This window comes from Limulus polyphemus, unplaced genomic scaffold (genome assembly GCF_000517525.1).
Source record: "Limulus polyphemus unplaced genomic scaffold, Limulus_polyphemus-2.1.2 Scaffold2516, whole genome shotgun sequence".
Taxonomy (NCBI): domain Eukaryota; kingdom Metazoa; phylum Arthropoda; class Merostomata; order Xiphosura; family Limulidae; genus Limulus; species Limulus polyphemus.
In genome coordinates, this window is record NW_013668126.1 from 45665 (window position 1) to 57060 (window position 11396).

Genomic DNA, 11396 nt, shown 5'->3' on the forward strand with positions numbered 1-11396 from the left:
CAGCAGCCTTGTCGAAACGTTGTACATTTGCTCGTTATATTAAAAGTTTTTTACTTTCATTACCCCATTCAAGCCGTCTCCAGCCATTATTAGTCTCAAAGTGGGTTCCTCATCATCGAAATTGTCACTAATGAATAATTATAATAAAAATACTAGTTAAAATTAACAAGACTGGTTTAATAACACTTCAAAATTTAGCCTAGGGTAAGCAAATATGTAGATGCAAACATATTACCTGATGGCAATGTAACAGTTTTTATATCATCCTGTGGGATGGTATTAGCACATAGACCAGTGGGATCCACTGGTCCTGGTCTTTTGATCAAAACTTTTGCCTCTTCCCATTTTCCTGGTAACTAAAAAAAATGTTTATAAACTTTTGTATAATAGGAGGCAGAATCTATATTAAAGAAACCTAGATTTATTTAACTTTAGAAATTTTCTTCCAACTAATACCAACCTTCTAGATAAACATTCGTTAATTTATTTCTTTAAAGGAAAAAAACAAACTTGTCAACTAATCTTATAGATTCTTTTATTAATGATCTACCTATATTTTAACAAGTATTTGCTAATTCTCTTATAAAACCTTTTACTGACTATGTAAATAGCTTTTAGAAAAAACTATGGAAATTAAATTAATTAAGCTTTGACTAGCCACCTAAAAGAAAAACATCTGTTCACACATATCTCAGAAGGTTCTCTGCTAAATTCTCTAAATACCATTTTATTAAATATCATAGAGAATTCTTTATTAAACAACTTGTTAATCCAAACTTTAAAAAAAAATGTGTATTATGTATTTACAAGAATCTTTACTAATCACCTTATAAATTCTTGCTTTTGACTATAAAGAAATGTCTGATACTTACTCTACTTAAATTTCTAATTTGACTTAAATTAAATGTACATTTCATATCAAAAGCTAAAACACCTAATAATTCAGGAAACAAAATACCATACAAATTAATTATGAATTTAAAATTTTAATCAACCAATTGAAAATCTGTTTTGTACAAACACAATTAACAATGATAAAACTTGTGTTCAAACTGATGGCAGATTACTATAAAACAGGCTCAAAATGCCAATTTAATTGTGGGATTAAATGTTGCAAAGATTTATTATAAGACATGTACTTTGTTCGCAAAAGTTTCAAACACTTTTCAACAGCTATTCTGTTATCGTGTAACAACAATTCTGCGTTATCATTTTCCTCTAGTTAATATTAACAAGATTGTTTTAATAACACTTCAATATTGAGCCTAGGGTAATCAACTGTGTAGAAATAGATAAATGTCTATTGTAAAGAACTTCAAACTATCCAACTTTAACACTGTATTCTTACTTGGTAGCGATGTGACAGTTTTTACATCATCCTGAGTGATGTAAAAAACACATAGACTAGTGAGAAGTGGTTGAGAATAATCATTGGTTACGTTTTCAATTAAATCTGGTGGTACTGTCACCGGAGTCTCTGTAATATTCTGGTACATTTACCTTACATGACTGAATACATAAATAATAGTTATTTTTAAGTATATAATAATTAAAATATTTAAAACACATAAAATGACCATAGAATTTTCTAAAAAACTGGGTTCCTTGGACAAGATGTAGTATGTTTATTCTAATTTTTAGATTAATAATATGGTATGAACAACACTGCTTTATTGTAATACTGGACTCATGAGAAATTTAAATTATGACTTACATTACCTGTGGTTCATATCTAATGACAATGTCATATTCCAAAGATTCTGGAACATTTCCAACATCAAACACTAGCTCAGATCCTTCATGCACTCTCATGAATCCTAATCCTGTCCATGTAGATTCTCTATCCCCAGTTGGCTCACGTACCAGAACTTGGCAATGCTGAAACATTAAGAGATTAGTATTACAGTTAATTTGCTGTAACAAAAAATATTATAAATGATATATATATTCTGAAAAATAAATTCCTAACCCAAAGACTGTAATATCTGTTCTCATATAACCATCTAATCTATAGGTAGTTATTTTAACAATCAACATCCTACCATGAAAGTTAACATTTTCCTTCTCTAAAAATGCATTTCCAATAGATACTCACCTCCTCACACAGAATAGCGGACTTCCTCAGCTATTCTGTGCATTATTCCAGAGAACTGCAACCCATTAAGTGAAAACTCACACCTAGTCTCATGTGAAACCATGTGAACTAGCACTACTACATGAATAGGACTGCTACACACCCCATGCGCAATGACTTTCCCCCTTCCCTACATTTCGTGCACATGAATTCTCATTCTTTGATGAAGCAATGAAGAAATGTGCACCGGAAAAGGGTAAGGATGGGCGAGAATGTGTGAAGAAATATCTTTCGGAAATACATTTTCAAGGAATGAAAATGTTAACTTCCAAAACAAATACTCACCTCTTCACACAGAATACAAGGAATATCACATTAAGATGGTGGTGGGACAGGTGTAAAGGTTACCTAGATAAGCTCCCTTCAGAAAACATCCAAAGGAAGCCCATGGGGTATGACACATAATGGCAGAGGCTCCATAGGGGCATACCTGTGGGAAACATCTCATCTCATGCAGAGTATACTCGTCACCCATATAAGAGATTGAAAGAGGCAAAGAAGCCATAATTTTGCCATAAGGATGCGTGGAATAGGTATATAGTCATTCAAGAACTCGCACACAAGCCATAAGACAGTGTAAGACTAGAGGGAAGGCAACTAGTCATCACCTACCACCGCCAATTCTTGGCCTACTCTTTTACCAACGATTAGTGGGATTAGCCGTCACATTGTAATGCCCCCACAGCTGAAAGGGCGAGCATGTTTGGTGTGACGGGGATTAAGGTCAGTCAATGAATGGTAGAATACTACCTAAACCAAAGTAGGTGAAGGATGTACACCAATAGTTCATTCCTGATTGACAAGAAGAAAATTCACCTAACAAGATGTGAGTAAGAGGACCATTAAGCACGAGTAAATCCACAAGAGACTGAACAATGGCTGCTACAACCCTGAAATCTAACAGTCCTTGAAAAATCACAGATGAAATAAGGTCTAAACATAAACAATGTTCTACATTCAGGACTAATTATAAATCACCATCATGATAAAATATTAAAGCTTTTGAAACAAAAGCTAAAGTAAGTGAAAATTAAAGTTTCATTAACAATGCAAATCTCATTGAACACTGACAAGAAATTTAAACACGTCTGGCCAATACTGTGCTGAAGAGAAGAAATGATGATTCATGAGCATGAAATGCAGGGGTAGTCACTGCACATGGAGGTGCATGGCACTCCTACTGTTGGAGAGTTCTGTTGCATGATGATGTCATTGTGTAGTAGCAAAAAGTCACATGTAATGGCTGGTGATGGCTTGAATGGGTAATGAAGAAAAACTTTAATATAAGTTTAACATAACAGCAAATGTACCCATTCAAGCCGTCTCCAGCGATTATTAGTCTCAAAGTGGGTTCCTCGTCATCGAAAAAGTCACATGGTTTTATGTGAGATTAGTTGCAAGTTTTCACAAGGCTGATCTTTGCAAATCTCATTGGCAGAATGAAAAGAAGAGCTGAGAAGGTTAGCTATTCAGTGTGAAGAAGCGAGTATTTATTTTGGAAGAAAATATTTCCCCACGAGCTTACTGCAATTGTTTTTTTAACTAATGTTCTAGAAGAATAGAACTAAGTAAAACTGTATACTTATACATAGTTTTACAAAACAAGAATTTACAGGTACATGTGTAAAAGCAAAATTAATGATTTACAGGTGCTTAAAAAGAAATGTTATTTGTAAAGAACAGGAACATTGAACTCGTAGGTACTTGTATATTAGTAGAACAAAAATTTACAAGTATTACATTAGAGTAGAACTAAGAATTTACAGGTACTTATAAAATAATCAAGATTTCAGTATTTAAAGGTATTTTTTGGAGTGGAATTATATTACTCTAAGTACTTATAATATAAAGATGAATCTAAGTACTTACAGGACAGCCTCTAGCAAGTTCTGCTTCATAAACCATATAATCCAGGTTTCCAACAAAAAATCCAGATTCTGGTTGATCACACATACGCCCCCTTAAATGATGTCTACAACGGCACTGGCCAGTCACTACATCACAGTTGTTATCAAAAGAACCACCAGGATCACAGTTACAAGGTTGACATCCTTCTTCATTAGAACTCAATCCCCAATGCTCTGGCTATTGGAAGAAACAAGACAGAAAACAAGCATTTCACCAAAAAGATGAATATTATTTACATAATTACTTTAGTTCAGTAGTTGATAAAGGTTAAATCTTATCTCTTAAATAAATGTACTAATAACAGTTGCCACAAATTTCAACCCAGAGGAATAAGTAATTTTTCATTTTTTTTTACAAAACATAAAACTGTTAATCATTATTGGTGAAATAAATATATATATATATTTAAGCAAAAAAAAATGTGATAATTACAATTTACAAACTATTGTGTGAGTAGATCAAGTACACTAATTTCATTCATGTATATGTTCTATACCCTTTGTATTTCTAACAAGAATATAAAACAAGGGGTTTATTTATATCATAAAAAAAGGTTCTGAAACATAGTTTATTTAAATGTCTACAAACCAAGATTATAAGGTCTGAGTTAGCAGGGGTAAGGGAACTTTTGTTCTGGGAATATTTATTTTGAACTAATAGGCTCGAGATAAAAATTTCTCATGTACTGTTTATTCACTTTCTTTAGTCATTGAAATTTGATTATTTATCCACTTTCTCCAACTCAATAAATTTTGTTAAATTTTCATCACAAAATGTTATTATTTACAAGATATTGCATAGTAAAATAATTCCACAAACTTACCAAACACTGATTACAGTCTCTTCCAACCACATTTCTCTTACAAGTACATTCTCCAGTGAAGACGTTACAACCATGATTACCAATGGTACCAAGTGTGTTGCAAGTGCAAGCTGAGGTAGGCAAAATATATTAATTCCAAAAGTTAGAAATTGTAGTTCTTCATTCACAATACTTTTTAACTCATTGTTTATTTCTTTTTACTCATATTAAACAATAAGTTTATTATTAAATTTAAGAAAATTCACATCATTCATACAGCATGTTCAAATCTTTTAACAACTAAGACTTTATGTTAATTAGTGTGTAAACATTTTTCTTAATTTAACACTGAGTTTTTGTTCTCCAAAAAAATATACTGTTCATATTCTCAGGAACCTAAGCATGTTGTGAAAAATATATCTTAAAACATGATGGTTCACTTAGTACAAGAACAGGTAAATTCAGTAGTTTGCTGCTCAATAAATTTCTAGCAATATTAAATTTGAACAATAACTGTTTATTTACTTAAATGTATTAACTTCACTATAAACAACATCCATTACCAATTTACCAAAAAGCAATAAAAATAGATAATTACTTAATTACTCATTTACCAGAAACAGACTACTAGACTGCAAACTTTGACGATAAAACATTTTTACGTACGTTCACAACCAACTGGATTGTCAGAATGGAAATTCCAGTATCCATTTTTACAACTATCACAACGGCGACCATCTACATTTGTTTTACAGTGACAAGCACCTGCTACAAGTCCTGCTGCAGGATCAGTTCGAGAGTCACAAATCCCATCTTCCAGGGATCCACGAGGATCACAGTCACATGCTACAAAAAGAATAAATTCACTTCGATTAAGAGAATATTCAGAATTCCATGGAATACGCAGCTTCTAAATTTCTCATATCTAAACCTTGGTTGTTAGGTATCTAGGCAAAGAAAGTAATTATCAAATTTAAAAACACATATATGTAAATATTAAAAAAAACAACTTAATATTAATTATATCATGAACTATTCAACTATCTTTAAATCATTCTCTGTTTGTTCTTGGTTCCAATACATTACCTGCTGAGTGAAGTGAAACCTATTCATAAGCTTTTTAAAAATTAATCTAAGCTGCAATAAATACACTTATTTATATAGTTTTTTCAGTATAAACCTAATTCTTAATGTTGTTCAATCTTCTTTTTTTTAGCTTTTCTACACATTATCTTTATAAATGGAACTTCTGGCAACTGATGATAATGATCCTAACTTTATGAAATCTGAATCCATAAACTAAACAGAATTACATTATATGTTTTAGGACAGTCTGAAGCATACATCAAAACATACATTTTAATCATGATACTTGCCTTGACAAATACTAGGGTCCCAGATATCTAAGTTGGGGTCCTGGTAGAAGAAAGGTTTACATTGTTCACAGTTTCTACCCATGGTATTATGTTCACAATCATCACACACACCACCACTTACTCTGCCTGTTACTTCCCACACAGCTGGATCAAAGTGACATCTAGTGGCATGTCCATTGCAGTTACATTCTGTGAAATAAGAAATATGAACACAAAACACTTCAAATCTAGCCACCCCTAACAATATTAAATATGGAATTAACAAGTTCTTCTTGGACTTTGAAAGAAATATTTTTATAAAAATAGTAACATCTGTGTACAGTCCTTTCAATCTAATTGCTATTTTTCAAACTTCACTGATATTCTTAAATAAGCAGCTCAACTCATTTAGACCTTTAGCACTTATAAACAAAGTCAATTAACTCCATCTTGTTGTACACTCAAAAACGTAAGCTCCATCCTAGGACACATTACAGTAACAAACTTATAGAATCTTGACTTTTTACTAAGAGTTGTATTCTATTTCATCAAAAGTTCCATACTTATGACCCTTAAATTAATACCTTAACAATAGGTGATGGATAAGAAGACAGATTTGTTTGTTAATAAGTGTGAAGCCTTTTCTAATATAATACAAAAATTATAGTTGTTTATTATCATCTACTGTAAAAATAATTCCTTAAAATACTTGAACAAATAAAGTATCGAAGTTATATATACAAAAAAAAAGATAAATCAAAATGACTTATAAGCCCTCCCACTAAAAAAGAAATTAATTTTGAACTTAATATTTAAAAAATGGATATTTATATGCCAATAGGGAAGGAGAACAATGTGCTAATTATTCTGCTGAATTACATCAAAATTAAAACAAATTGAAAATTAGAAACCAAAGTAAAACAAAAATATAAGTTGATACTGACTTATCTATCACAGAGGGACTAGTATATGGTTGCTTTTTTGGAATAGCATGACATGTTGGCAGGTCATGGATTATGCTAGTAACCAAAAGACATCAATAACATGACAGTGAATGCAGAAGCTTTGAAATTAACCTACTGACAACATTAAAAAGAGTAAGATATTAAAACACAAAAAGAATATGCAGAAATAATATAAAAATAGATATAGAATAAGTATAAAGAAAAATTAATGATAAAATTGTATTTTTTTATTTTAGAATATTCTGCAAGATTATCTAATCTTTAGAAAATGAAACCAAAAATGGTTTAAACTTTTATTTATTACTTGTAAAAACTGATTAATGGTGAAATGGCATTTTTTTTTAAAATACTAGCTTGAAGATTGATATTACTGATGAAGAAACTCCAGTAAGTATTGGGTTTTCTCAGAATTCCTAAAGGGATTTACATAAGTACTAATAGTTATTTTAAAAAAAGTAGATTAATCATATAGATACTTAGGGGAATAAACAATATAAAAGTGTATGTCTTATTTAAGTCTAGAGACCTAAATGATCCTACTAATTTTTAAGCTATAATGAATCTAGTGAATAAGTGTTAATAGCAAATTCATAAATTGGCAGAATGAACTAAGCTTTTAACATAATGTCAAATTGGATTCAGGAAATCTTATTCAACAGTATATAATGTGTCCTAAACAGCTCAATGAAGGAAACTGAAAAAGCAAAATGTGAAAAGTACTATTGTATTTATTCACATGAAACCCAAAGCATTACATTCAGTAGATTGAGCCTTCATTTGATAGTACAGGATGAAAATGTTTAGGTATGTTTAATTAATGCTGTGTATCAATACACTTTCTTAACTGCACAAATGAAATGATTCAAGGTGTGCATGTACGTGTGTGTACATACCCTGTTATAGACAGATAATGTAGTTTTATTTACAAACAAATATTTTTCAACAGTTTTTTTTTTAGATATTCAATGAAGTAAACATTAAAAATAAATCTTAAAAATCAATAATTGGGATTTTTGTGAATAGTAGAAAGATAGCTAAGATGGAAAACTGAATGCTTGGTGAAAAGTGTAAAGAGATTTGGTACTGTAACCAACTAGAAAAGATTACATAATAGAGCTTACATTAAAAAACACAAAGTATATGAGAAACCAATCTAATAAAAAAAGTATAAAAAATGTATTACCAACAAGAATCAAAGACCCCCCCCCCCCCATATACTGATAAGAATGTTTGTGTATCAGACCATACTAATTTTAACTTGTAATTCACAGATATAAACTATTTTTTATCTTGTTTGATCAAGAATTAGAAGAAAAAAAGGACCACAGTTTTTTTTTTTTAGTTTATTTATTTAGGAAATGTGGTAGGAAGAAATAAATTAGAAAATAAATCAACAAAATACGTTATTTACCATATTAACTGAAACTTCAGTAAAACAGCAATTGCTAGAACTAAACAGATAGTCTTAGTACGCTGACAACTGTAAAGTATTAGAGGAAGTATGATAATGTACATAACAGATGTAAAGTTTATACTATAAAGGTTTAACAAAGTGTAATATGCAAATACTACTTATCTTACTATCCTATAGCATATATTTCATATATACAAAATGTTTTCAATTTCTCCAAGTTCCAATTTTGAAATATACTAAATGCAGTTGAGATCATGTTCAAGATTCAGCCAGAGGTGTTATTTTTTGTAGTTTGACTGGTCAAGGATCATGTCTACTGTTTCATGGGGTTTTTGCTTGACCTTGTGTATGGGTGATACTTAAGTGACTGTTGTATATGGAATATACATACTTCTGCATTTAAGTGCTTGTCTTCTGATTGATCAGCTGCAGAAAGAATGTACTTTGTGATTGCAAGTCTTGAGTCTTTTCAAGACAGATTGCTTTCTGTACTAAAAGAGCCAAGACTTGCTAGCAAAGTTTCATCTGCATCTTTTATTCATTCCTTTCATGATCTCGTGAATTAATATTACTTTAAATACAATTTATTATACTTTCTTCATTTAGTTCACTACAATGCAATAGTCCATCCAAATGATTGGCCAACTTTAATTTTCTTCAGAAAATAAATCATTGTATATTATTCAATCTTTAACGTCAGGACTGAATCTTTCAACTCACTTGCAACAAATTATACTAAATCAACAACCTCTCATTTTTGTAGAGATCAGGCAGTTGTATGCAGATATATTCTTGAATTACCACAAAGGTTTGATCTAAGTAAACTAAATTTGTATTTGAATTTGTTTACAGAATGATTTAGAGGCACATCTTAACAAGGCTGATATCCAAGTGTATTTATTCTTAGTCATAAATTTTGATTTAACACATGCTGCACATGAATTTCCAGATAATGTTGTGAAGTGGTATTCTTTCATTTCTTACTATTCTTATTTTGCTTATATCTTACATATCTTTCCCCTGCCATTCAGTTGAGCTGTCTGTTGAGTTTGTTTGTGAATGATATCAGCTCATACACAGTTAGAATTAACTGTAACATTATTCTCACATTGAGACAAAACAACTGACAGTGTGTTATGGTAACAATAGTCATATATAAATCACTCTATCATGTTATGCAAGTAAGTTCGTCAAATGTTTCATCAGCAGTCTATAAACATTCCACATTGAATTGCAATTTCTTCATCTAGTTGTAAATAAGAGAAATGAAGACTTGTAAACCAGATGCTCAAAAACATGGAGTTTTAGACTGGATATTACTTGAAACTCAATTAAAGCTTTATAAGTATTGTAAGCTATAATCAATCAAAGTTTGAAATTGTTGTATTATTAAGTAGATTTTGTGATAACTTATGAAATGGCTTTTTTTTTCTTTTCCCTAACTCTTTGTGTGAAGATTATATTGTTGAGTTAGAAGGTTAAAGTTCAGTTGTAAAACTCTTGAGGCTAGCATTTTCAATTTGTGAGCATATTCTATTTAAATTGTGAAAGTTCTAATAGAAAAAAAATGTTTTTTTAAGAATCTTGGTATTAATGTTTTGATTGTTTTTAGTGAAGGTTATAAGATTCATGACAATGTTATCACATACTCTGAGTACTGAAGAAGGAAGATTTGAAATGTGGACAAATTGATCAAACCTATCCAAGATCAACCATGACAAGACTGGTTGAACTAACAACAATTTTTGACTGCGCAAGAAAGTGCACAAAAATTGGACTTGAAGCAAAGCATTTTGCTTTTTCACCTTAAAAAAAAACAAGCAATATGAAATTTTTGTAAATATAAACTTCTGAACTGACAAATTGGTGTGTTAACTGTTACTACACTACTTCCTTGGACTTTAATAAATAAATGAAAACGAATAACTTTTAGCTGATTTATAGTCCTACAATTTTGTTGCATAATTGATAATTGTAGGTAAAAAATAAAGGAGGATGTGTGGGGTGGAGGGCAGACTAAAACTTGCCTGTAGCTGTAAAAGAACTAGGGCCAAGCATCCTGTGTTTTAAGTGCATTTGTATTTGATACAAGTATATTTTGTTTGTGTAAGATATGTATCACATTCTGAAAAATTCCACCCTTATTAACTCTTTCAGCACAAGCTCGTTCCCTAGGACTGACCTCGTAACCATTTTGTGCTTGCTATAGTTTTCATGCTATAACCTTTAAATTAGTAAAGCGTATGTTAATGAAATTTGGCAGGTTATCAGTAAATGTTACAATGCTTTTATATGTAAAATGTACAATTTTTTTTATTAAGTCTTAAAGTTTGTTAAGCAATGTTTTTCTCATGCCTTTTATTCTTTTTGCATGTTGCCACCTATCCAACATGCAAAGTAATTTTTATTTTAAGATTAAAAATACTTTTATGCACCAGAAACGTTTCAAATTTCGCATGCAAAATCTGTATAATGTCCAGATAGTTATCAAATGTTTTGCAAGAAAAAAACTTTATATTTTATATGTTATTTTCACTGATGAATCTCTGTACACGTTCGGTAGATTTGCCCAATCTTGTATTAACCATAAAAAATTAGGAAATCAATATAAATTATGCCTCTTTCATTCTTGACAACCAATTATAACACGAAAACATAAATGTTTAAACTAAATAGCTTAAATCTCATAACATTATACATTTATATATATTTATTATTTTTATTATATTGACCTTTCAGACTTGCCTGGCTAACAATACAGAAGTTATAATGATGCATCACACGTGCTATTATGTTATGGTATCATATATTATAAAAC

The 11396-nt window shown here is 30.5% G+C and overlaps 1 protein-coding gene across 1 annotated transcript in view; it reads right to left on the minus strand.

The window, feature by feature from the left end:
- The window catches only part of LOC106467176 (laminin subunit beta-1-like), a 103200-nt gene that overhangs the window by 43638 nt on the left and 48166 nt on the right, over positions 1–11396 (minus strand). Inside the window, exons 8-13 of the mRNA XM_013927497.2 lie at positions 6221–6409; positions 5511–5690; positions 4866–4975; positions 4004–4219; positions 1720–1878; positions 236–356 (exon numbers count right to left, since the gene is read on the minus strand). Coding sequence (XP_013782951.1) covers positions 236–356; positions 1720–1878; positions 4004–4219; positions 4866–4975; positions 5511–5690; positions 6221–6409 — 975 coding nt within the window. The remainder of the gene's footprint in view (positions 1–235; positions 357–1719; positions 1879–4003; positions 4220–4865; positions 4976–5510; positions 5691–6220; positions 6410–11396) is intronic.